General features: G+C 30.1%; 6 protein-coding genes across 8 annotated transcripts; 3 read left to right on the top strand and 3 right to left on the bottom strand.

Moving 5' to 3' along the window:
• Positions 1-1,499: 1,499 nt before the first annotated feature.
• LOC128954983 (general transcription factor 3C polypeptide 2-like) lies at positions 1,500-6,018 on the bottom strand. The gene is made up of 14 exons (XM_054300606.1): positions 5,655-6,018; positions 5,399-5,569; positions 5,164-5,318; positions 4,730-5,084; positions 4,473-4,628; positions 4,278-4,414; positions 4,073-4,150; positions 3,089-3,984; positions 2,893-2,989; positions 2,688-2,775; positions 2,481-2,600; positions 2,174-2,389; positions 1,912-2,016; positions 1,500-1,692 (listed from the first exon to the last, which is right to left on the bottom strand). Exons 1-14 carry the CDS (start codon positions 5,895-5,897, stop codon positions 1,537-1,539), a joined length of 2,973 nt encoding a protein of 990 aa, XP_054156581.1. The 5' UTR covers positions 5,898-6,018; the 3' UTR covers positions 1,500-1,536.
• A 220-nt stretch (positions 6,019-6,238) lies between these two features.
• LOC128956050 (glycosyltransferase 25 family member-like) lies at positions 6,239-8,134 on the top strand (the record flags this gene model as incomplete). Its single annotated transcript, XM_054301730.1, has 1 exon — positions 6,239-8,134. A coding segment is annotated over one exon (1,797 nt), but the record flags the coding sequence as incomplete, so codon positions are not given.
• Positions 8,135-8,543: 409 nt separating this feature from the next.
• On the bottom strand, positions 8,544-9,501 carry LOC128956049 (uncharacterized). Its single transcript, XM_054301729.1, has 3 exons — positions 9,381-9,501; positions 9,052-9,311; positions 8,544-8,978 (listed from the first exon to the last, which is right to left on the bottom strand). Exons 1-3 carry the CDS (start codon positions 9,463-9,465, stop codon positions 8,544-8,546), a joined length of 780 nt encoding a protein of 259 aa, XP_054157704.1. The 5' UTR covers positions 9,466-9,501.
• A 607-nt stretch (positions 9,502-10,108) lies between these two features.
• On the top strand, positions 10,109-15,225 carry LOC128956300 (ATP-dependent translocase ABCB1-like). Of its 2 annotated transcripts, none has more exons than XM_054301999.1 (12): positions 10,109-10,317; positions 10,413-11,011; positions 11,105-11,141; positions 11,343-11,477; positions 11,563-13,185; positions 13,263-13,424; positions 13,511-13,714; positions 13,777-14,018; positions 14,105-14,154; positions 14,223-14,527; positions 14,591-14,977; positions 15,055-15,225. In XM_054301999.1, exons 1-12 carry the CDS (start codon positions 10,201-10,203, stop codon positions 15,223-15,225), a joined length of 4,032 nt encoding a protein of 1,343 aa, XP_054157974.1. In that variant the 5' UTR covers positions 10,109-10,200. The 2 variants fall into 2 exon arrangements, with proteins under 2 accessions (XP_054157974.1, XP_054157975.1); XM_054302000.1 differs by having other exon boundaries at positions 10,281-10,343.
• Positions 15,226-15,444: 219 nt separating this feature from the next.
• Positions 15,445-16,462, bottom strand: LOC128955372 (CXXC motif containing zinc binding protein-like). 2 transcript variants are annotated; one of them, XM_054301038.1, is made up of 5 exons: positions 16,346-16,462; positions 16,203-16,286; positions 16,022-16,078; positions 15,855-15,936; positions 15,447-15,771 (listed from the first exon to the last, which is right to left on the bottom strand). In XM_054301038.1, exons 1-5 carry the CDS (start codon positions 16,346-16,348, stop codon positions 15,515-15,517), a joined length of 483 nt encoding a protein of 160 aa, XP_054157013.1. In that variant the 5' UTR covers positions 16,349-16,462; the 3' UTR covers positions 15,447-15,514. The 2 variants fall into 2 exon arrangements, with proteins under 2 accessions (XP_054157012.1, XP_054157013.1); XM_054301037.1 differs by lacking the exon at positions 16,346-16,462 and having other exon boundaries at positions 15,445-15,771; positions 16,203-16,292.
• A 2,431-nt stretch (positions 16,463-18,893) lies between these two features.
• Positions 18,894-24,684, top strand: LOC128956221 (ATP-dependent translocase ABCB1-like). The gene is made up of 13 exons (XM_054301911.1): positions 18,894-18,943; positions 19,004-19,070; positions 19,550-20,127; positions 20,234-20,270; positions 20,809-20,943; positions 21,023-22,639; positions 22,711-22,872; positions 22,950-23,153; positions 23,225-23,466; positions 23,560-23,609; positions 23,686-23,990; positions 24,065-24,451; positions 24,517-24,684. The coding sequence occupies exons 2-13, from the start codon at positions 19,068-19,070 to the stop codon at positions 24,682-24,684; spliced, it is 3,888 nt and encodes a 1,295-aa protein (XP_054157886.1). The 5' UTR covers positions 18,894-18,943; positions 19,004-19,067.

The following is a 24,684-nucleotide window of genomic DNA, read 5'->3' as shown; positions in this document are numbered from 1 at the left end:
CAATTATATAATATTGTATTACATTATTGAATGTTGTTTTTAAAAAGAGAGGAACGCCTATTATTTATTTTTTGTTGGCACTACAGGTACCGGTATTTCATATATATATTTATAATTTACATTATTTGATCATCAAAACTATTTTTAGGTAAATACAATATAATGTATTACAGTTAATGCATTATTGTTTAGTTATAAATGTGTAGTAATTTATTTTAATTTTATTTTTTTCAATATAATCTTTAATATACGGTAAGTATAGTCTCTCTCTCTACTAATAAACTGTACTTTTAATATGTCTAACAATACCGTTGAGTATGAAAATATATCATTAATAAAATTATTAGTTAATTTCATTATTATTTTTTATTATTAATAAAACAAAACAAAATATAGTAATATACATATTTTATCTATTATATAATTAACATATGATGATAGTATTGAGCAATGTTTTTATATACAGATATATAGTGAAAATTCAAACCCTTGTAGTATATTATATATTATATAATATATAATAATATTTTAATATATAATATATTTAATGCATAAATTTAATATTATTTAATATTAATATTTTTACAGTAATAATTAAATCAACTTGAATTGCTTTTATGGGTATATTATACCTGTACAGTACATTTAAAAGCAATTTAAAGTTTGATTTAATTAATATTACTAATGAATAATGTTATATAGGATACTATTAATATATTTACGGTATATATTATATTTTAATTCCCATTAAGTTCAAAGTTTCTATAGACTATCTTAAAGATTAATATTAAAGTAATAACTCATATATTAATTTTTATCTAAAAAAAGAGTTATTCATTTCATGGAAAAATTATTATTATTTTTGTCATTCAATAATAAAATTTCTTCATTGAACTAAATTTTCTATACATACACACATAAAGTTTTATATATAAATACTATACTGTTATAATATATTTTAAAAATCAATCAACATTTACTTTTTTAGATTTTTTGTTTTGTTTATTTTAGTTAACAATTTTTGAAGTTTGATATGTTTATTATTATTAATAATATAACAAATTGTGTATTAGTATTACCAATACTGTACAGTATTATTATTATTACTATTTCAAGTCATTTCTTAGTAATCCTAATTGATTGCTGGAAATAATTAATTAATAAAAACTAATAAAATTTTTCAAAAACATAATTTTTATGACCTTAAAAATTACACCAATTTTCTGTAGATAAACATTAATCGTAAATCTCAATTACTCAGATTGATTGCATATTTTTTAATTAAAATTAATCGATAAAATAATTATACTGTAATTAAATGATATAAACAGACATATCATAATCACGACAACAACGACAAAAAGTTTTAAAAATATTTTTCAATAATTAATTTATTTAAAAAAAAAAAATAAATTATGTGAATAAATAAAATTCACTATCATTATCGTTAGACTAAATAAATTACTAAATTAAATTAAATTATTAGGCATAGATAAAGATATATATATATATATATATTGTATAAAAATATATAAATTAATCTAAATTATTATTATTATTATTATTAGCGAAACTATTATTATTATTATTGAAAAGTGTATTAAGAAATGAGGCGCACGATAGCCGACAGAGACCAGACTGAGTGGTTGTCAATAACCAGAGACATGACGTCAGGTTTGGGTTCCAGAAGACCTAAATAATTATAATACAGAAGTCAACCGAAAGAGAGAGAGAGAGAGAGAGAGAGAGAGAGATTACATAACAAACATTTAATTAAATAGTTTAAGTGATGAGAGAAAAAAACGACAATTTTGTTTGTTTGTTAATATATAATATATTATATATCATTCACACCAAACAAACAAATTAATAATAATATACTGTAGTAGTAGTAGTAGTAGTAATACATACTCTATTGATCGATAGGATGGGATAGTCGCTGAGTCGCTGGTATTGCATATGTGTTGGCAAACGGATACGATTTATCTCTTCAATAGGTATGTCCTTCAAGTTTGACTAAATAATAATACCAAGAAAATGATAATAAATTATTTGATTTAATTAAATTAATGTTTATTTTTTTGTCTGTCATTAGAGATGTTTATATATCACATCATTAATAAAATGTGACATTAAATTTAAAATTAATTATCTAAATAAAAAAAAATAATACCAAATCATAGTCGTTGAATACGAGTCCGTATTTCATTGAGAAATCATTGTACGATCTGAGAGGTAATTCATCTTCAGCTATGCCGATGTCCGTCAAGATTTCATTTTGTTTATTATTAGATTTCTTTGATTTGGGACCACTTTTTTGTGATTTTCCTGTTGTCGTTGTTGTTGTCGTGGTTTGAGTCAATGGAAGAACAGTTATGTGATAGAGTGGCTAAAGAGTAATATTTATAAAATAAAAATTTAATTAACATTTTTGGTTACAATGTTCAACACAATTATTATTTTGTCTGATCTATCCGTACAATCCTATCGTAGGGTTTCCTTTTAGGATCGGCTTTTAGTTGAAAATCTGGGAAAATAGTGGCCTCGCCGGCCGCGTCAACACTAGCAGTGGCCAGTGTCCACTCTGATACTGATAAATCCTATAAATATAAATAAATTTCATGTAAATAAGATTTTTTTAAAAAAAACATTAATATTAATCATAATAACTGTTTTCAAATACAAACCCAAACACATGTTTTATGACAGTTCAGACCATTTGCACCGAAATTTTGATAACCAAAGTCTTTAAAAAAGACATTGTTTTGGAAACCTCTGGAGATTATAATTACCGGTAAAACAAAATAATAATAATAATAACGATTAGTATACTAAATATACTGTAATCTAATCTAAAAATATATCCCAAAAAATCGGACGGAAATAACATACAGATAACAGTCGTCGTTTGCTAAATACATTCCACTCCATTGCAAATGTGTGGCCACGGATGTAAACAATCCTTTCTTGACGTTTGTGATTGGAATCACTAATTTTTTTTAAATAACAATTGAAAAACAAAACAAATAAATCAATTGAATTCAATCAAAAAAATAATACAAATATGATTAGATTTTTCATCAAATACCAGTATCTTTGATATTCCACAGTTTGGCCGATCGATCAAAACTACATGAGATTAGAAATCGGTCGCTCGAATTGTCACACCATTTGATCCGATTGACAGCCGCGCTGTGAGCCAACCAACTGGTCAATGGTCTTAATATGGTTTGACTGGGATTTTGTTCGACTATTAGCAAGGATGAGACAGTAGTCAAATCCCAGATTGCTATTACTCCGCTACCATAGCCAGCGGCTACCAAACGTTGATCATTGGATTTGATCCATGAAACACATTTGCATATTGTTTCCTCATTGCCAACAGAACTACCGGTTCCAGGTGGATTCAATATGATAATTGGTTCGTTATAGTACAGTGTATAGTCATATGAATTGTCAAGCGATTGTGGATATGGTATACTATGTATTCGTACATAACCATCACCGCAAGCCACAGCTAACAGTCCCAGACGAGGCAATGAATCTAAATTAGTTAAATGATGGCCGGAAACTATTTCATCCCATGTAGTACCGCCGGGACACCATTCCATGTCCCAAACCATTCCGCAACAGTGAGCAATACTGAAGGCTAATCGTGGTTTGATTGACCCATCAAATTGTTTGACTAGTTTTCCGATATTCCAGATCTGAATTAGTCCGCTCTCGATATCAGTATCATTGAGTGTATGAGTTGTCTCCCAATTCATGTTCGATGCAATAGCCAGAAACTGGTCACTGTCGGTAACACTCAGGGGTACAGGGCACCAGGCGGCCGACCAAACGGGACCACCGGCGTAAAATGTTACGCTATGTTGACTGGCGTGCGAATCAAACAAGTTCAAGAGTTTCCATGACTCCTCATCATCGGTAGTTGTCTTGAATTGTGCCGACACTTTGGGGTTCGGTATGTAAGTAGAATGTTCCCTGAAAAAATTTTAATTAAAAGTTTTTTTTATCAAACATTGTAGTAGTAGTAGTAGTTATTGTTGTTGTTAAACAACAAATTACTTACTCTAAAGACAGGGGAGTCCAGGATTGCATTTGTGGCACATATGATGCAAATGACTTTTGTCTATAGAATCTCTCGTGGCTTTCAATATAATTGGGAAAATAAATTAAAAATAAATAAATTATAATATCAGATACGGTAATCAAAAAAAAAAAAAATACTAATCAGATTATTATTATTTTTATTATTATAAAAAAACATAACTTACAATTCAATGGCATAGCTAACGGTTCCGATTCTTTTAATCTCATTTTTAGCAAATCTTGTCGTTGCTATCTCTTTATAATTTTCAATATTTACGACAACAAACTCTTGTAAATCACTATCCAATTCAGTGGCGGAAGTCTATATAAATTTGTAATAATAATTGTTTTTGTTTTTTATAATTACAGATAATTAATACCTTATGATTGTTCCAAATGTGTTGAATAATGGTTTTATTTCCTTTTTGTGCTTCAAATCCGCATAATTTACATTTCCATAGAAATTTGAATTCAATTCCACACCTTTGATAGTGATACTTGAGTCCATCTCTTGTGGTAAACTCTTGATTACATCCCTTATTGAGATAAAAGAGATATATATATATATATATATACAATATTGATTCAATATTGATTGATTTTAAGAGAGTGTAACTAATGTTATTAAAATACATACTTTCAGTGGACACTTGACTTTACCAGCCTTAGCGACATCATAGGTCCACGTATTGTCTTTAGGCACTTGTCGTAGAAAATCTTTGACCGATAGCATCAAATCACTCCATGTGCTCAATATCTTTCTTAACATACTCTCGGCAGTCATTTTCGAATAATTAGTTTCTTTAGTGAGTTTTTCTTTAGGTCTTTTAGTTTTTATCTTTTGTTGGTTTTCCTCCTCTTCTCGGTTATCCTCTTCTTCTTGTTCGGTCTCTTCATCGTCAGTCTTACCATTCCATTCGTTGTCAGTATCGCTAAGACTGCCGCTTATGATAAGCTCTCCTTTTGTACTCTTTCTGATGGTTTTCGAGGCTCTGGAAATAAAAAACAAAATTCAATGATAACTACCGATAACTTTCAAGAGATATTTTATTTGTATATTCAATGAACTACTTTATAGCAGACTTTCTCTTTCGGCTGTCTATTATCTCATTGTCCGTATCGTCGTCACTATCTTCTGGTTTGTTGTGTGTCTTCATATGCGATACCAACGAATTCTTCTTGAGACGTCTGCCACAGATATCACAATCGGTTGTCAATTCGCTCTCCTAATAGAAAAAAGTCATATAAAGAGATCAATTAGATTTGGAAATCATTGATGATATTAGTATCAAATAAAAAGACTAACACTTTTGCCGCACAAATCCCAATGCATTTTCAATCCGAGACCACTCTTGAAAGTACGCGAACAGCCGGTGTTCTGACATTTTAAGACTTTCATCACTTTTTGGGCTTTGATCAGTGCTTTGATGATTTCGTTTTCGGTAAACGGTGTCCTCTTGTCGTCATTGATGCGGGCCTTTAAAAAGTCAAATATAAATACCGGGAACTGTTAAAAAGTGATGTCCTTTTTTTAAATATCATCTTTAATTATATTATATTACGAGTCCATAATGTATTTTGAAGATATGTTGATTGATGTCATCGTTAGTATCAAAACTGTCCGTACATTCGCTACATTTGAACAGACTTTTGGTCATCGATTCCTTCTTAATATTCTTCTTCTTCCTCGTCGTCGTTGTCGTCGTCGCTGTTTTCGTCGACCTCTTTGGCCGCTTGTTATCGTCGACAACACTGACATCGGTAGCCGTTGTCGTCGACTCTTTGTTTGGTCGCTTTCGTGGCATTTGTTATCTACTATAGTATATTATCACCAATTGATTTGATCCCAAACATTGACCACACATTCATAGCCTGTGTTTCAATAATAATATAAAAAAAACAAAACAAACATTTAGTTTGAAACACATTCACAAATAACGTAACAAATATTTATTTACTATTAATAATGTATAGAAATGTATAGAAATTTTGTTTTGTTTTTGTTTACATAACAAACATTACAATTAAAAAATTATTTATTTATTTGTTTACTTAAAATTGAATTTCAATAACAATGTTATTATTTGTGAGAAAATTATTGTCAATTATATTATTATTATTATTATTATTAATTAAATTCAATGATATAAGTTGTTTGGTGGCCATCGATGGTGATAATGATGTCAATGATTTTGGTGAAGACAACCGATTGTTGCCAACCATTCAATTGGTTTTATTAGTTCATCCGTTTAATAAAGCAAATTATTTGCCGCACACTTTGGGATCAATTGAACAACAATTATATCCGAAACATCGGATCAAACTATGGATTTCAACGGAACAGTTGCTGGAGTTGTCGTCGACCGATAAAATTACTGAAGACATGATTGATATGAATCAGTTGACAATCGATATGCTGAAGAAGTGGATTCATCACAACCGACGACATTATAGTGACATCGAGTTAGTATTGGGACGACGTTATCAACCCATTGATGAAGAAGTGTTACCCGAAGTCGATGGCTATAGATATTGGACTACTAGTCGTTTTAAACTATTAGTCCAATTGAAGACATTGGCAATGAAGACGGCCCGACAAAATTGGTCACAATATGTCCTATTCATTGATTCGGATGTTATCCTAACGAATCCAAATGTATTCATGACTTTATTGACCACTAATACGGATGATATGATAGCCGTGGCACCGATGCTCTACTCGTTAGGCACTTATAGCAACTTTTGGGCCGGAATTACCGATAAGGGTTACTATAAACGAACCGATGACTACATACCGATACTTGAAAGACAACGTATCGGACAGTTTGTCGTACCGATGATTCATTCGTGTCTTTTCATTAGTTTAGTACACAAGAAGTCAATGAATTTGACATTTGATTCCCGAAATATTATCAATGAGTCGTCGGTTATACCATTTGACGATATCATAGCATTTGGCAAATCGGCTCAACTAAACCATATAGATCTCTATGTCGACAATCAACAAGTCTGGGGTTATATACCACCGCCACTTGATTTAGTCAACCAATCGTTTGACTCATTAAAACAAGATCTGATTGATTTAGAATTAGAATCACTAATCGAAGGATCAGAGTTTCCCATTTCTTCAGCACTCATATCGTATGTCACTAATGAAGAAAATAGTGATACATTAAATGTGGATCAGATATATGTGATTAATTTAGTCAGAAGAACTGAGCGACGAAAACGAATGATAAAATGTTTAAAAATTTTAGGCATCAAAGCTAGCATTTGGGAGGCCATCGATGGCAAACAATTGACTGATGAGATTATTCAGGCTAAAGGTATTCATCTAATGGATGGTTATTTAGATCCGTATCACAAAAGGCCGATGACTTTCGGCGAAATCGCGTGTTTTCTATCGCATTATACCATTTGGGAGGATATGATTGGCAAGAATTTGTCGACAGTTATTGTTCTCGAAGATGACGTCCGATTTGAACGAAATTTCAAGAATCGTTTGAAACAACTGTTATCACAATTTGATTCAATTAGTTACGACTTTTTATATTTGGGTCGAAAAATACAACATAAAACTAATGAAACAGTTATTCAAAACGGTTTGTTTGTTGAGCCCACCTATTCTTACTGGACTATCGGCTATTTGATTACCAGATCGGGTGCACAAAAACTATTGGACACCAAACCATTGGAACAATTGATTCCCGTCGACGAGTTTTTGCCAATAATGTATGACAAACACACTGACCAGTCATTGAAACTACAGTTTCCGATACGTAATCTCAAGGCATTGAGTGTCAATCCATTGCTTATACATCCAACACATTATGTCGGAGACGATCAATACATTAGCGATACTGAAGATTCAAATCATATTAACAGTGGATTAAATACAAACCAATTTATTAATGGTTTTCATCCAAAACATACAGAATTATAGTTTAATTGTGTATTTCAATCATCAAAACCAGTCATAAATTTCTAATCATTTAGCTATTTATAAGTCAACTTTTTTTTAAAGAAAAATTTATTTAATTAAATACTCATATTTATTAAATGTTTTATGGGAAAAATATATTGTTTTTTTTTGACAATTTTTTATAGTATTTAGTCATATTGTACTTAACTAAGTTCTGGCTTGATTTACAAAAATATTTATATTAAAAAAATAATTAAAAACAATTTATTTACAAAACAAAATAATAAGTCATAAATAAAAACAACAACAAAAAAAGATTTTTATATTATATTAATATTATATGCAATATTTAAATATTAATAATTGTAAATTTGAATTGAAAAAATCAATTGAGATTTTTTTTTAAATAAAAAAATAATTAATGAAAATAAAATTTGAAATAAAATTAATAAATATAACTGAAAACAATAAAATAGAAAATAAATATATCATTAAATTGAAAACAATTAGGTTTTCTTTTTTTTGTTGATCAATCAATTTTAAACATCGATGCATTTTGAATTGGTTTGAATACATTTTTGTAGTGTTCATAGTTAATGTTACCTCCGGGCCAGTAGGTGCATATCATGGTAACACATTTGGTCGTATAGTTTTGAATGACAGAACATCCCAATTCAACAGATCCGAGCCAAACAACTTGAGTGAAATGGTTGATCAGTTTGTCTTTGAATTGTGGAAATGGGTTTTCAGTTTTGTAGTTATAATATTTCAATTCGTCATACCAGGCCCAGACAGCTGAATAACAGTGAACATTGTTAGCCATGAATTCAGGTGACAATATCTTTGAATTACAGAAAAACCATATATTATCTCCGGGTCGGTTCGGATGCCAGTTCGGGTGCTTTAATGAATTACATCCCTGTGCTCTCAATTCAAGCGCCCGTTTCCACGAATAGTCAATGAGCTGTAGAGTCATATAGATTCATACATATGTGTTGTTAATATACTGGTTAAAAAAAACATCAATTGTTTCATACAAACTGAGAGAGTGTCAGATTGGGAACCTTATGAAAGGACCGATAGTAGTTATGTGCCTTCAGACATGACCGACTAAATTTAGTCATATTATCGGGTGGGACGGGCAGTTTTTTATACCAATCACCAGGAGCTGTCATACCGTACGGTATTTCTGTGATTCTCTTACGAGTCGTACTGACAGTCAAAGCACGGTTGACATTAATGACAGCAGTTGTGGTACTGTTAGTCGACTTATTACTTGAGTCGGGTGTCAACCAAACTATTTGTTGCAAAAAAAATCAATTTATTATGAAAAAAATGCAAAAATATTTTTTTTGTCAAAACTTACTGAAATATACGCCCAATACTACAAGTCCACTGATGACCAGTACTGTCATAACTACAGCTGCGATTATGACTATTTTTAAGGCCATTATTTTATTATATAATGTATTGCAATGCAATTACTACCGAATGGAAACTTTTAAAAAAATATATTTATTTAATTTTTTTTTTTAATAATTGAATTCATTTCACGATCTAATCAAACAATTATTCGCTTAACTCTAGGATTATAATTCTCTACTGAAATACATTGTTGTAATTCATGCAATCAAATACAATGCAAACAATACATATTAGACACGAGACAATAATTGTTAACTAAAATATTAAATGTTTTTCAAATTTATTTTATTTATCTTTAGTTTAGGTTAGGTTAGTGGAAACGTTAAACTTAGAGAGCGTTTTTTTATATTGTTTGCGCGTGCATTACAACACTGTATTAAATGTATTAATAATACTATTTGCACGTGTAATCACTCGATTGTATTCCCATTAGAAATCTATAAAAAAAAATTAAAATCATAATATGACTCCACACCACCACTACCTAACACACTACTATCTATAGACTTATTCCCAATTATTAATTGTATTTTATTTTTTTGTCTACACTATAGCGCAATATCAACAATATTTATAATAATTTCGAAAATTATTTCAAATAATTTATTTTTAATTGTTTTTTGATTGATTACAGTTAAACAATAATTTTTTTTTGTAAATTATTAAACTAAAGTTTCTCAACGAATATTTAAACAAATAGTTGGATACAAAATAAAAACGAAAACTTTTTTTTGCCACATTTTCCCCCTTTTTATTACAAAATGAGTACTAAAACAGATGAAACTATGGCTAACAATAGTGAGGACAAGGATGTCAAAGATGTCAAAGATGTCAAGGAAGCAGTGTCTGTACGAAAACCAGTCAGCTTTTTCTCACTGGTCTGTGTGATAGTCCATAAATATCTGTATAATTAATGCTATTATTATTACTATTATTTATATATTATATCTATTAATATGTCTTAAATAAATAGTTTGCCTATTCCTCTGGTTTCGACAAATTTCTTATGCTTATCGGTATCGTAGCGGCTATAGCTTTGGGCGCCGGACAGCCGGCAATAACTGTGTTTATGGGCCGACTGACCGATACTTTTGTTGACTTTGAATTGTTTAGCAAGATATCCAAGTTGTCATCGGTTATCAATAGCCAGAATAATAATAATAATAATAGCAATTATTATGAAAACCAATTGAAACCATTGAAAGCCAGCGAACCGGACAAATATTTAAGCAAATTGTTTACCGATTTTCCACAATTGAAACTAAATGTTATACAGAAAAGATTTAAATTGGATAACAAATCATTTGTCGACAAATTTGATAAAACGGTATTTCACGGAAACAGACAATTCGTGGACGACTTCGAAGACGGCGCAAACCGATGGAGTTTATTGATCTTTGTTTTTGCCGTAATCATTTTGGTGGCCGGCTATGTAATAGTGGCCACTTTTAGCGCAGCGGCCAACCATCAGAAACATCGCATTCGGATACTATTTTTCAAAGCCGTCTTAAGACAGGACATCACTTGGTATGACACAAAAACTACGGGAGATTTTGCCACAAAAGTGACGGCGTATGTGATATCAGTTTATGATTTTTAAAAAATGTATTGATTTCAATGATTTCAGTTAATAATTAAGTTTTTTCCGCTACTTTTTTTAAATAGTGATTTGGATAAACTTCAAGAGGGAATTGGAGATAAGGTATAGATATATATCTATTTTATAAGTAGTTATAATTATCAATATTTTAATTAATTAATTATCGGTAATTACTTTGAAGTTTGGTTAGACATTGTGTTACTAAGACATAAAATAAATATATTTTAATTAACTAACAAAAATTGAGATAAAAGATTATTAATAACTAATATTTATTTATTATTATAATTATCTAAATAATAGGTCGCTCTCTGTATATTCTCATTTTCAACCGTATTGTGTTCACTGGGAACTGCTTTTTATTATGGATGGGAACTAACATTAGTTATACTATCGCTTACACCAGTTTTGGTCATTTTATTTATAATTATTGGAATAGTTAGTGGAATTTATTTTAAATAAATATCAAAATAAATTTAATTAATAATATTATTATTTTTTAAAAAATAATTTCAAATAACAGATTCAGGCCCGGTATGCGACAACAGAAGCCGAATCCTATAGTAAAGCCGGTACTGTTGTTGAAGAAGTTTTGGGTGGCATTCGCACTGTCTATGCATTTGGTGGTCAAACTAAAGATATTAAAAGATATGACCGAAATCTGGAGCCGGCAAAGAAAAGCGGAATCAAACGACAAGTGTATATCGGTTGTGGTCTGGGAGTCATGTGGTTTGTCATCTATTTGAGCTTTGGACTGGGATTTTGGTACGGCATCCGACTAATTATCAGATCCATTGACAACAACGACAGTCTATACGTAGCCAGCAATATGACTATAGTATTCTTCTCAGTACTGATTGGAACCTTCAGTATCGGTCAAACCGTTCCCTATTTCGAGGCATTCGCTCAGGCAAGAGGTTCGGCGGCACTTATATTTGAAGTCATGAATAGAGTACCAGAAATTGATAGCAGTTCTCAAAGTGGCGACAAAATTGACGACTTTAAAGGTCAGGTAGAGTTACGTAATGTTCATTTTGGATATCCAGCCCGATCTGGTGTACAAGTTTTAAGAGGACTTAGTCTAGTGGCAGAGCCGGGAGAAACGGTAGCTCTGGTCGGTCCCAGCGGTTGCGGTAAAAGTACTGTCATTCAATTAATTCAACGGTTTTACGACGTCAAAGATGGAGAGGTTTTGATTGGTAGCAGAAATATCAAAGATTTGAATGTCGGTTGGCTTAGGGATCAGATTGGACTCGTTGGACAGGAACCGGCATTGTTTGGCTGTTCAATAGCTGAAAATATCAAACTTGGTTACAGTTCAGCAAATAATAATGATATCGAGTCGGCGGCAAAAGATGCCAATGCATATGATTTTATAATGCGATTACCGAAACAGTTCAACACTCTTGTGGGCGAAAGAGGTTCACAATTGTCTGGCGGACAGAAACAAAGGATAGCCATTGCAAGAGCTTTAGTTAGAAAACCAAAGATTCTTTTGTTGGATGAGTCGACCAGTGCTTTGGATAATCAAAGTGAGTCCATAGTTCAGGCGGCACTGGACAGGGCTAGTGTCGGACGAACCACTTTTATTGTGGCCCATAGATTAACAACCATAAGACAGGCCAATAAAATAATTGTTATAAATCGTGATATTGTTGAAGAAATTGGAACTCATGAAGAGTTAATGAAGAAAGAAGGACTGTATTATAAATTAGTCAAAAGTCAACAAAGAACTGATGGAGAGAATAATAATTCTGAAAAAAATAAATCAAAAGACTTGGATAAAGAAGTTACAAAACAATTAGAAACAACTACAAGTGATATTGAAATTAATAAGAAAATGGATAAAGAATTATCTCTCAGAAAGAAGTCCAGTGGTGTCAGTCCTCTGATACTACCTGATCCGTGGTTACGATTTTATATGCGATTGTTTAAACTTCTAAAACCAGATAAATATCTTGTATTGACTGGTCTTTTGATGGCATTTCTGATGGGACTATCGGTACCGGCTTTTGCTATTGTTTTTGGCGAAATTTTGGCTACACTTTCACTGACATCGACTGATAAAATGAAAGAAAAATCACTTTTTTATGCACTATTATTTGTCGGCATCGGTATTATGACCGGATGTGCATCAGCCTTACAGGTGATTATCATCTGTTAAATAAATGTTTTTAAAAAAAAAATATATATATATATTTAATCATTTATTTTCATTATTAGATCTATGCTTTTGGTGTTTCTGGTGAACGACTAACTATGAAACTAAGACTACAAGTTTTTACAGCTATGCTAAACCAAGAGATCGGTTGGTTTGATAGACAAGAGAATAGTACCGGTGCTCTCTGTTCGCGACTATCATCGGATACATCTAGTGTTCAGGGGGTTAGTAGATTTTGTTGTTATTGTTGTTATATTATATAGAAAACTAAATTTTAATAAATTAAATCAAATTAATTGTTAATCAATAGGCTGGCGGTTCTCGTTTGTCAACCTTAGTCCAGGCAGTGTCGACACTAGGTATTGGTGTAGTCATAGCAATGTACTATAGTTGGAAACTGGGTCTCGTTACCATGTGTTTCATACCACTAGTCATAGCATCGACTTATTTTCAGATTAAGATAACCAGTGATCAATTGGTTAAAGATAAAGAAGCACAGGAGGAGTCATCAAAGGTTAGATTTACTTTTAAAATAACCAAAAAAAATTGTATTTTATCATCAAATCTAATCCACAGATTGCCATCGAAGCTATTGGTAGCATACGGACAGTTGCATCCTTACATCAGGAGACGACATTCATTAACAAATACCAGAAATCCTTACAACCGCCGTATAATAAATCCAAAATCCAGGCCCATCTACGGGGTATTACTTATGGTTTGGCCATAAGTATGAGTAACTTTGCTTACGCTATTGCCTTGTTTTATGGCAGCAAACTTATTATCAACAATGAGCTAAGTTATGGAAATCTATTCAAGTAATTAGTATATCTTTTTTTGTTGGACTAAATTAAAACTAAATATTAGTTTTTTATTTAATAATTTTAAAAAAATCTATTATTAGGTCCACTGAAGCACTAATTCTCGGTACTTCAATCATTGGACAGGCAGTTGGTTAGTCATGTTTTATTTGTTTATTAAAAATAAAATAATTTATAATTAAAACTATTATATAATTACAGCATTTGCGCCAAACTTTCAAAAGGGTAAATTAGCAGCCGTTTATATATTTAAACTATTGGACAGAATACCCAAAATTATTGTCGACCCACTCAAAGGTGATAAACCATTAAGTTGTGAGGGAAATGTCGATATCAAGAAAGTGGAGTTTACATACACAACCCGTTCGGATCAGAAAATATTAAATGGATTGTCTTTCGATGTCTTGAAAGGACAAAGAGTAGCTCTGGTCGGTTCAAGTGGTTGTGGAAAGAGTACTATAATTCAATTAATACAACGATTTTATGATACAGATGCTGGTCATGTCGTAAGTATTTATTTATATATTTATTTTAATTAACATTTAAGTTATTAAATATTGTTAAATCAGATATTAGATAATAAAAATATTGTCGATCTAAACATTTCGTGGCTTAGAAGCAAATTGGGAATCGTATCACAAGAACCGGTACTTTTTGGTTACAGTATCGCTGAAAATATTGCTTATGGAGATAATAGTCGTGTTGTGCCAATGGATGAGATCGTTAGGGCCGCAGAAAAGGCTAATATTCATAATTTCATAAAATCTCTTCCAATGGGTTACGAGACACCAGTGGGTGATAAGGGAACACAACTGAGTGGTGGACAGAAACAGAGGATAGCCATCGCCAGAGCACTTATCAGAGATCCACAGATACTACTTTTAGACGAGGCTACCAGTGCTCTGGACTCGGAAAGTGAAAAAGTGGTACAACAGGCACTTAACGAGGCCCAGGAGGTAGATATTATTATTTAAAATTAATTATTAATTTTATTAATTATTATAAAATCTGGATTTTAATTATTATATTTTAGGGCCGAACCTGTATAGTGATCGCACACCGACTCTCAACAATAGAAAATGCCGACAAAATAGTTGTCGTCGATAAAGGAAAGGCAGTCGAAGAGGGAACTCATCAACAATTGTTAGACAAAAAGGGTGCTTATTATGGACTCTACAACATTCAAGCTTTAGCTAATAAATAACAGTATTTATTAATTTTTTTATCATTTATTTATTTATATTCATTCATTATTTATAAAATATTTTATTTATTATACAATTTATATAACTTTAATACTCTAATATACTGTAATAAATGTATACATCATTTACTTTATAATAATCCATAAATAAATATATTGTTTATTATAAAACTTGTTATTTATTTTGTAAATTTCATATAATTTTGTGAAAATAATTATACAAATTTGTGTTTTTTTTGGTGTCAAACATATCATATATTATTATTATTTTTTGGTCCAAAACCTATCATCACTTAATAGTAATAAACTTATGCTCGACTTCATAGATACCAACCGATTGTCGACTGTCCTCATCGTAATCAACCCATTCTTTCTCTTCGAGATTTATATCATTGAATTGTCGGCCGCTGTCCACCGATTCGCAAGCGAAACCAATGCGCGGCGAAAAGTCAATTATGGATAGTCCGCGACAGTCAAAGCCGATAATAGTTTTGAATTGATTTGAATCGTCACTCGTGTACATGGATTGCGTGTCCGGAAGAATTTCTGTGATAAAAAAAACAAACAAATATATCATTAAATTAATTGTTAATTAATTTTTTTTAAAACTAAACAACAAATACAACTACCGATTGACGACTCGCGCGAACACAACTTGCATTTGGTGACCAAATGTGCCGATCCTCGACTGCCTTTAATCGGGAACTCCTCCTAAAAAAATAAATAAAGACAATCCAAATAAAAGTCTGGCAATTAATACACACAAAAATATATCTTCCGATATATATAAACAAACCTCGAGAGACAAATAAACCCATTTATCCGACTCTTCGCCGCAATTGTTGCACTTAAACTAAAAAAACAATTACCCGATAAAACACATTATTATTAGTAGTAGTATTATTATGAAGACAACAGTTGGCCACCAATTGGCTGGTCATCTACTGTTCACAACACAAAACCAAACAAAATCATACCTTTATATACCATCGAAAGTCTTGGCCACTGGCCGTCAAATTTGTCACATTTTCAAGATTTGCTTTTAATTGAAGACACGTCTTCTGCATTAATAAAAAAATACGAAATTATTAAATTAATAAATCAAATCAACTGATTATACCATAGTTGGACACAACAATAACCAGATGGTCGGTCAACACCACCGATGATATGATAAACAATAATATATTATTAATTAGTAAAACAACTGTTAGTTTTGTATAATTGATTACATATTGAATATTAATAATACTATACTTATAATAATAATAATAATAATAATAATATGTTTGCCAGCAATAGATGTCAATACATGTAATGTGCTATCAATACATTGTATAGTAAATACTGTATTCTTGATATTCATATACTGTATTATATATATATTCTGGGTTTTTATAACATTATATATAATATGTTGTATATTATATGAGATTCTCTGTATTAATGTATTGATTAACAAAAATGAAAATATAGTATTATATATATAAATATATATATTATATTAATTTTCTATGTGTTTACAGTATATGTAATAATTTGAAAGCATACTAAATATAATATAAACACTCATTGACTTTATTATTATAATTATTATTACTATATGTGTAATTTGACATTTTAGTATTGTATATACTGAATATATTGCTGATATTTGATATATTTTAGCCACCAATTGAAGTCCAACAATAAAACGTCCAACAAATTAGTGTCTTGAAATTGAAATGATAATTATTATTGTTATATAATTAAATATTAATAGTATTCAGTAATATATAAATTATATATATATTTATAAAATAATATTTTTTTTGTGATAAATTCCGGACAATCATTATTACTATTCATTATATATATATATATAATGTTGTTAATTGTTAATATTAATCTTAATAATTACTGTTTTTAAAGCTCAAAGTTATTGAGAAAAAAAATTATTTAATTTTCTAATATAACAACAAAAATTATATTTTAAATGTAAAGAATAGTTTAAATAATAAAAATTTTATTTTTTAATAATTTAATAATCAAAGATATATATTAAGGTTAGTAACGTTTATATTGTTTATATTTTTTAATTATTATAATATTATATACATTATATTTTTATGTACTATTAAATGTATACATTATTCAAATTGTTTTAGACATTGCACATAATTATTTTTTCATAAATATTGGAATATTTTCTAAATATTAGTATTTAATATTGCATTTGTATAATTATTTTAATTTTTTGAACTTTATAAAGTTTTTTAAATAATAAAATTGATTTTTGTCTATCAAATTTTCAGTTTTAATATAGATAAATTAACACACTATTTGTTTTTTTTTAAATATAATTATCGATTGACCCATATATATATATATTAGATATATAATTTGTTAATGTTTGTTTTTTTCATAAATTCAAGTTTATTGTACATATTATTATTGAAAGCTAATCCATTAATTTTTTTTATTATCGTAAATAATGGTTTTAGTCAAATATTTGTAAAAAAATGTTTCTATTTATATTGTTTATACCGATAATTATATATATGTTTATTCAACTTTTTTTTGTAAAACATACATTAAAACGTTAAATCACTTTAATAAAAATAATTTTTATATTTATAAATAAATTGAAAATTATAATAGTTATACAATATATACTAATACATGTATATACTGTATATGTCATTATATTGTACACTTATATGTTAACAAATAAAAGTATCTATCAATACATATAATATCTAAAATTATTTATAACTTTTTTTGTGTCTATAATTTTTAGTAGTTATCTAAACTTTTTTTTAAAAAATATATGATTTTAGTTTTTATTATAATCAAATTTGTTTCCATATCTTATTTCATAAATATCTAATTACATTAAATATGCTTTATATATATACTACTACTACTGTATCTAAAAAAATTGACTACAATTGTCATTATAATTGTCAGAACAATAAACAGAAAAACTAATTTATTTTGATTTACATTATTTTACAGTTAAATTACAATATATTATATTATAGTATATATTAATTTAATAGATATTAATTTATTTTAATGCTCTCATCATAAAGAAAATAGTAGTTAATTAAATTTTATTACTTATTTTTGTTTGTATATACATTTGGTACAAAAAAAAATACTAATACTGTAGTATTCATAGCCATCATCATTGGCTTCAATGACATCTTGAAGAAGTACAGTATAAGTAATAGTAATAATAATAAGTAATAAATTTTTTTTAAGCGCCAATTCAGAGGTCTCCTCCATAATCCTCTCTCTCTCTCTCTCTCTCTCTCTCTCTCTCACACACACACACACACACACACACACACACACACACACACACACACACACACACATACACATACATACATACATACAGATACACATCAAATACAGTACAGTAATATTCATACATATTATTAATAATATATAAATGATGAGCAAAAATTGTTGTCATTGAATTATATTACAATATAGTTATATATTTAATTATTATTTCTTTATATTAATAGAAACTATATAAATTATATAATCAAATATATTTATATAACTATATAAAATAATTTTTAAAACATTTGTTTTATTATTATTATTATTATTTTTTACTTAACAAATAAGTGATGAAAAATAATAAGACAGATAATAACACCATCAATGGTGTTAACCATCATTACACTCCAGTACCAGATAAAGACAGTGATAAAGATAATGTGTAAGTATATATATAATTATAAAAAATAAATAATAAAATTATATATATATATATAATTAGCAATAAGAGTGGCAATGATGAGGACAAGGAAGAGCCTAAACGAGAACCGGCAGCTTTCTTCTCAATGGTCAGTATTTTATATTTACAATTATTTTTTTAGATTAAATTATTAAAAATGTTAATAATTATTTTTGTATTTATGGTTTTTATCTTATTTAAAAATTTTATGCCACAATTAAAAAAAACTATATTATATATAATTTTAAATTAAAGTGAATATACTGTATATATATAGTAAGAGAGAGAGAGAGAGAGAGAGAGAGAGAGAGAGAGAGAGAGAGAGAGAGAGAGAGAGAGAGAGTATTCATCTAAATATTTCAATAAATATTTCAATTTTACATTATTATAATATTTTAGGTTAGTCAACTATATTTGATAAAAATTATTATTTAAAAAAATTATTTTATGTGAAAAATTATTGAACTAAATGATAAAAATCAATCATTAAATTGTTATTAAAAAAAAGAATTCAATTATTTCAATTAATCAATAAATTATTAATTATTAACTATTATTATAATATAATATTAACTTAATTATAAATAGTTTGCCTATTCCTCTGGTTTCGACAAATTACTGATATTGATTGGAACTATAGCTTCGATAGCTATTGGCGGCGGACTGCCGGCACTAATCATATTTATGGGCGAACTGACCGATACTTTTGTCATATACGAGATGTATAACGGAATGTCCAAATTGTCGGCCGTAATCACCGAAAACTATTACGACACACATTTGTATCCGTTTATACATTTAAATGACTCCCAGACCTACTTAGACAACTTGAACCGAGATTTTCCACAATTTAGTCTAAATATAATACAATTGAGACTTAAATTGGATAATAAATCATTTGTCGATAAGTTTGACAAAACGGCTTTCCGTTCGGACAAACAATTTGAAAAAGATTTTATATCAGATGCCTATACAGACAGTTGTTTTATGTTAGTAGTGGCCGGCGCTTTCCTAGTGGCCGGTTATATAATGGTCGCCACGTTTAGCGCTGCGGCCAACAATCAAACCCATAGGATTAGGATATTGTTTTTCAAAGCAATTTTAAAACAAGACATCACATGGTATGACACGAAAACATCGGGAGATTTTGCTACCAAAGTGACGGCGTATGTAATGATATTATTAGTTAATAAAATTAAATAAACTAATAATTTTTTAGTTATGTTGTAATTTAATTAATTAATTATTTTTTTTTAATTTATAAAATTTTAGTGATTTGGATAAAATTCAAGAAGGGATTGGAGATAAGGTAGTAATATATTTATATATAGAAAATAAATATTTAAAGTAATTTATCAATTAATTGCTTAGTCAACAACAAAAAAGTTAATATTATGATTATACTGTATAATATACAGTATATATATAGGTATAATAAATCATTTTATAGAAAATAGACCTAAAAATTTTCCAATAAGTGTATCAAAAAATAGAAAAATTTTTTAGTTAATAGTTTTAAATACAATAATAATTTTGTATGTAATATATTGTAGAAAAATTTGCAGACATTGAAAAAAAATTTCAGAAACATAAAACTATTTTAACTTAAGTATTGATGACTATTTTAAAAACTAACTTAAATTAGTATTAACCGTTTATAATAAGTAAAAAAAATAAGACAACAAAATCAATAATGCACTAATGAAATATTAAATACCCAACCAAACTAATTTTTTTTAAAATTATTACTATCATTAACAATTAATTAATAATTAAAATTTATAATAGTTTTGATGGTTATAAAAATTGATGATTAAATTAAAATTATTATTTTAACTTAATAATAGGTCGCTCTCTGTATATTCTCGTTTTCAACCGTATTGTGTTCACTGGGAACTGCTTTTTATTATGGATGGGAACTAACATTAGTTATACTATCGGTTACACCAGTTTTGGTTGTCTCGTTCAGTATTATAGGAAAAGTTAGTCATAATAATCAATATATATATTATTAAATAATTCATTCACTGCTATTATTATCATTATTATCACAATTAACAGATTCAGGCCCGATATTCAACAACAGAAGCCGATTCCTATGGTAAGGCCGGTGCTGTCGCTGAAGAAGTTTTGGGTGCCGTTCGTACAGTCTATGCATTTGGCGGACAAGAAAAAGAAATTGAAAGATATGACCGAAATCTGGAGCCGGCAAAGAAAAGCGGAATCCGACGACAATTGTTTACAGCATTAGGTATGGGAACGATGTGGTTGTGTATGTACTGTAGTTATGGACTGGCCTTTTGGTATGGCGTCCGACTGATTATCCGATCTATTGATAACCATAACAGTCAGTACGAGCCGAGCACTATGTTGATAGTGTTTTTCATGGTCTTAATGGGAACCTTTAGTATCGGTCAAACGGCTCCTTATTTCGAGGCTTTCGCTCAGGCAAGAGGTGCGGCGGCACTGATATTTGAAGTCATGAATAGAGTACCAGAAATTGATAGCAGTTCACGAAATGGCGAAACATTTTATGATTTTAAAGGACGGGTAGAGTTACGTAATGCACATTTTAATTATCCGGCCCGATCTGATGTACAAGTTCTAAGAGGACTTAGTCTAGTGGCAGAGCCGGGAGAAACGGTAGCTTTGGTCGGTCCCAGTGGTTGCGGTAAAAGTACTGTCATTCAATTGATTCAACGATTTTACGATGTCAGCGATGGAGAAGTTTTGATTGATAATAAAAATATTAAAGATTTGAATGTCGGTTGGCTTAGGGATCAAATTGGTGTCGTTGGTCAGGAACCGGTATTGTTTGGCTGTTCAATAGCTGAAAACATCAAACTTGGTTACAGTTCAGCAAATAATAATGATATCGAGTCGGCAGCAAAAGATGCCAATGCTTTAGATTTTATAATGCAATTACCGAAACAGTTTGATACTCTGGTGGGCGAAAGGGGTTCACAACTGAGTGGTGGACAGAAACAAAGGATAGCCATTGCAAGAGCTTTAGTTAGAAAACCAAAGATTCTTTTGTTGGATGAGTCGACCAGTGCTTTGGATAATCAAAGTGAGTCCATAGTTCAGGCGGCACTGGACAGGGCTAGTATTGGACGAACCACTTTTATTGTGGCCCATAGATTATCTACTGTAATAAATGCCGATAAGATAATTGCCATAAACAATGGTATTGTCGAGGAAGTGGGCACTCATGAAGAACTGATGCAAAAAGAAGGACTGTATTATAATTTAGTAAAAAGTCAACAAAGAGTTAGCGAAGAAAATGATGATTTAGATAATGAAACAGAAGTTTTGGACACAAATTTGGGTGAAAAACAATTGCTTTTACGAGAGTTTAGTATTGATAGCGAAAAAAACAACAATGACTTAGATTTTCGACGAAAATCAAGTGTTATTCGTCTACTAAAACCTGATACCGAATCGCCATCATTGATACGATTGTCTCAATTGTTAAAACCGGATAAATATATTGTAATCATCGGTGCATTCATGGCATTTATAATGGGTTTAATTATACCGGCGTTTGCCATAATATTTGGCGAAATATTGGGCACTCTTTCCAAGTCATCCATCGAAGAGATTCAAGAGGACGTACTCTTGTATTCACTGTTATTCGTGGCAATGGGTATTGCGTCAGGAATTGCATCCTTTCTACAGGTTTTTCGACAACAAATAGAAAAATATATTATATTTTTTGAAAATTATTTATTAATATACTCTATAATTAGCTCTATTTGTTTGGTGTTTCCGGTGAACGGCTAACAATGAGACTGAGAAAAACGGTATTAACAGCTATGTTAAAGCAAGAGATCGGTTGGTATGACATGCAAGAGAACAGTACCGGTGCTCTCTGTTCCCGACTGTCAGCGGATGCTTCCAGTGTTCAAGGGGTTAGTTATTTAAAAAAATATACAGTAAATTACCGGTAATTGTTCAAATCAAAATCAATCAATCAATCAATCAATAGGCTGCCGGTTCACGTTTGTCTACCCTATGCCAAGCAGTGTCGACACTTACTGCCGGTTCTTTCATTTCATTCTACTATAGCTGGAAACTGGGAATAGTTATCTCGTTTTTCATACCACTGGTCATTATATCGACTTATTTTCAAATGAAGATCATCAGCGGTCAGGCAACGGATGACAAGAAAACACAAGAAGAGGCCACAAGAGTATGAGATTTAAAAAAAATATTTTTTTGTTATTCATAATAACAATTGATTTTCAATTTATATACTAATAGATTGCCGTCGAAGCCATAGGCAGTGTCCGTACCGTTGCATCACTACATCAGGAGTCGACATTTACAACCAATTATTCAAATTCATTGCAAAAACAGTTTATTAAATCGAAAATACGGGCCCATCTCCGGGGTATCACTTTTGGTTTGGCCCAAGGGATGGGCAACTTTGCGTACGGTATTGGTTTGCTTTATGGCAGTAAACTAATTGTCGACAAAGAGCTAACTTATGGAAATCTATTCAAGTAAGTATTGAAATCAATTTTTTTTGAAAATATAAAATATTTTGTTGTCTTATTAGATAAAAAATTATTTATTTTTTTGCTGCTAAATATTAGAGCCGTCGAAGCAATTATTTTCGGTACGGCAATGGTTGGACACTCAGTCGGTTAGTTAAAATGTTCAAATGTTGGGCAATAATAATAATAATAATAAATTTATTATTATTTGTTGCTATAATCTAGCATTTGCTCCCGACTATCTAAAGGGAAAAATAGCAGCCGTTTATATATTTAAACTATTGGACAGAATTCCCAAAATTATAGTCAACTCTTTAGCTGGCGATAAACCGGATAAATATGAAGGAAATGTTAATTTTCAGGAATTAGAGTTTAAATATCCGTCCCGTCCGGACCAGAAAATTTTGAGAGGACTGTCTTTCGATGTATCAAAAGGACAAACTGTAGCACTGGTCGGTTCAAGTGGTTGTGGAAAGAGTACTATAATTCAATTAATACAACGATTCTATGATTGCGATACCGGAAATGTGGTCAGTATTTATTGTATATATATAGTGTTGTTTGATATTTTCAAAAACTAAAAATTAATATTTTTTTCGGTCAGATATTAGATAATAAAACTATATTTAGTCTTAATATTCCGTGGCTAAGAAGCAAATTGGGAATCGTATCACAAGAACCGGTACTTTTTGCTTATAGTATCGCTGAAAATATTGCTTATGGAGACAATAGTCGTGTTGTGCCAATGGATGAGATCGTTAGGGCCGCAGAAAAGGCTAATATTCATAATTTCATAAAATCTCTTCCAATGGGTTACGAGACACCAGTGGGTGATAAGGGAACACAACTTAGTGGTGGACAGAAACAGAGGATAGCCATCGCCAGAGCATTGATTAGAGATCCACAGATACTATTGCTGGACGAGGCTACCAGTGCTCTGGACTCGGAAAGTGAAAAAGTGGTACAACAGGCACTTGACGAGGCCAGAGAGGTATTAATAGTTTAATAATCTAATAGTTTTATAGAATATTAAATTGGATTTCAATTATATTTTAGGGCCGAACCTGTATAGTGATCGCACACCGACTCTCAACCATACAAAATGCCGACAAAATAGTTGTCATCAATAAAGGAAAGGTTGTCGAAGAGGGAACTCATCAACAATTGTTAGCCAAAAGGGGTGCTTATTATAAACTTTATAGCTTACAAAGTGCTTCAAATTAA

The sequence above is a fragment of the Oppia nitens genome, unplaced genomic scaffold (assembly GCF_028296485.1).
Source record: "Oppia nitens isolate AA-2021 unplaced genomic scaffold, nextdenovo-longstitch-racon4-pilon3 scaffold2_pilon_pilon_pilon, whole genome shotgun sequence".
Taxonomy (NCBI): Eukaryota; Metazoa; Arthropoda; class Arachnida; order Sarcoptiformes; family Oppiidae; genus Oppia; species Oppia nitens.
This window is presented reverse-complemented; position numbering and strand designations above follow the sequence as displayed.

Coding starts and splice junctions, on each gene's coding strand:
- LOC128954983 (XM_054300606.1), bottom strand. CDS start 5,897: ATGCCACGAAAGCGACCAAACAAAGAGTCGACGACAACGGCTACCGAT. Junction 2,017..2,173: donor TATTCAACGACTATGATTTG/GTATTATTTTTT, acceptor ATTATTATTTAG/TCAAACTTGAAGGACATACC. Junction 1,693..1,911: donor CCATCCTATCGATCAATAGA/GTATGTATTACT, acceptor ATAATTATTTAG/GTCTTCTGGAACCCAAACCT.
- LOC128956049 (XM_054301729.1), bottom strand. CDS start 9,465: ATGGCCTTAAAAATAGTCATAATCGCAGCTGTAGTTATGACAGTACTG. Junction 9,312..9,380: donor AGTATTGGGCGTATATTTCA/GTAAGTTTTGAC, acceptor TGCAACAAATAG/TTTGGTTGACACCCGACTCA. Junction 8,979..9,051: donor ATCTGACACTCTCTCAGTTT/GTATGAAACAAT, acceptor ATGACTCTACAG/CTCATTGACTATTCGTGGAA.
- LOC128956300 (XM_054301999.1), top strand. CDS start 10,201: ATGAGTACTAAAACAGATGAAACTATGGCTAACAATAGTGAGGACAAG. Junction 11,012..11,104: donor TTTGCCACAAAAGTGACGGC/GTATGTGATATC, acceptor TTTTTTAAATAG/TGATTTGGATAAACTTCAAG. Junction 13,715..13,776: donor CACAGGAGGAGTCATCAAAG/GTTAGATTTACT, acceptor TCTAATCCACAG/ATTGCCATCGAAGCTATTGG.
- LOC128955372 (XM_054301037.1), bottom strand. CDS start 16,292: ATGCAGAAGACGTGTCTTCAATTAAAAGCAAATCTTGAAAATGTGACA. Junction 15,937..16,021: donor GGGTTTATTTGTCTCTCGAG/GTTTGTTTATAT, acceptor TTATTTTTTTAG/GAGGAGTTCCCGATTAAAGG. Junction 15,772..15,854: donor TTCGCGCGAGTCGTCAATCG/GTAGTTGTATTT, acceptor TTTTTATCACAG/AAATTCTTCCGGACACGCAA.
- LOC128956221 (XM_054301911.1), top strand. Junction 20,128..20,233: donor TTTGCTACCAAAGTGACGGC/GTATGTAATGAT, acceptor ATAAAATTTTAG/TGATTTGGATAAAATTCAAG. Junction 24,452..24,516: donor CACTTGACGAGGCCAGAGAG/GTATTAATAGTT, acceptor ATTATATTTTAG/GGCCGAACCTGTATAGTGAT.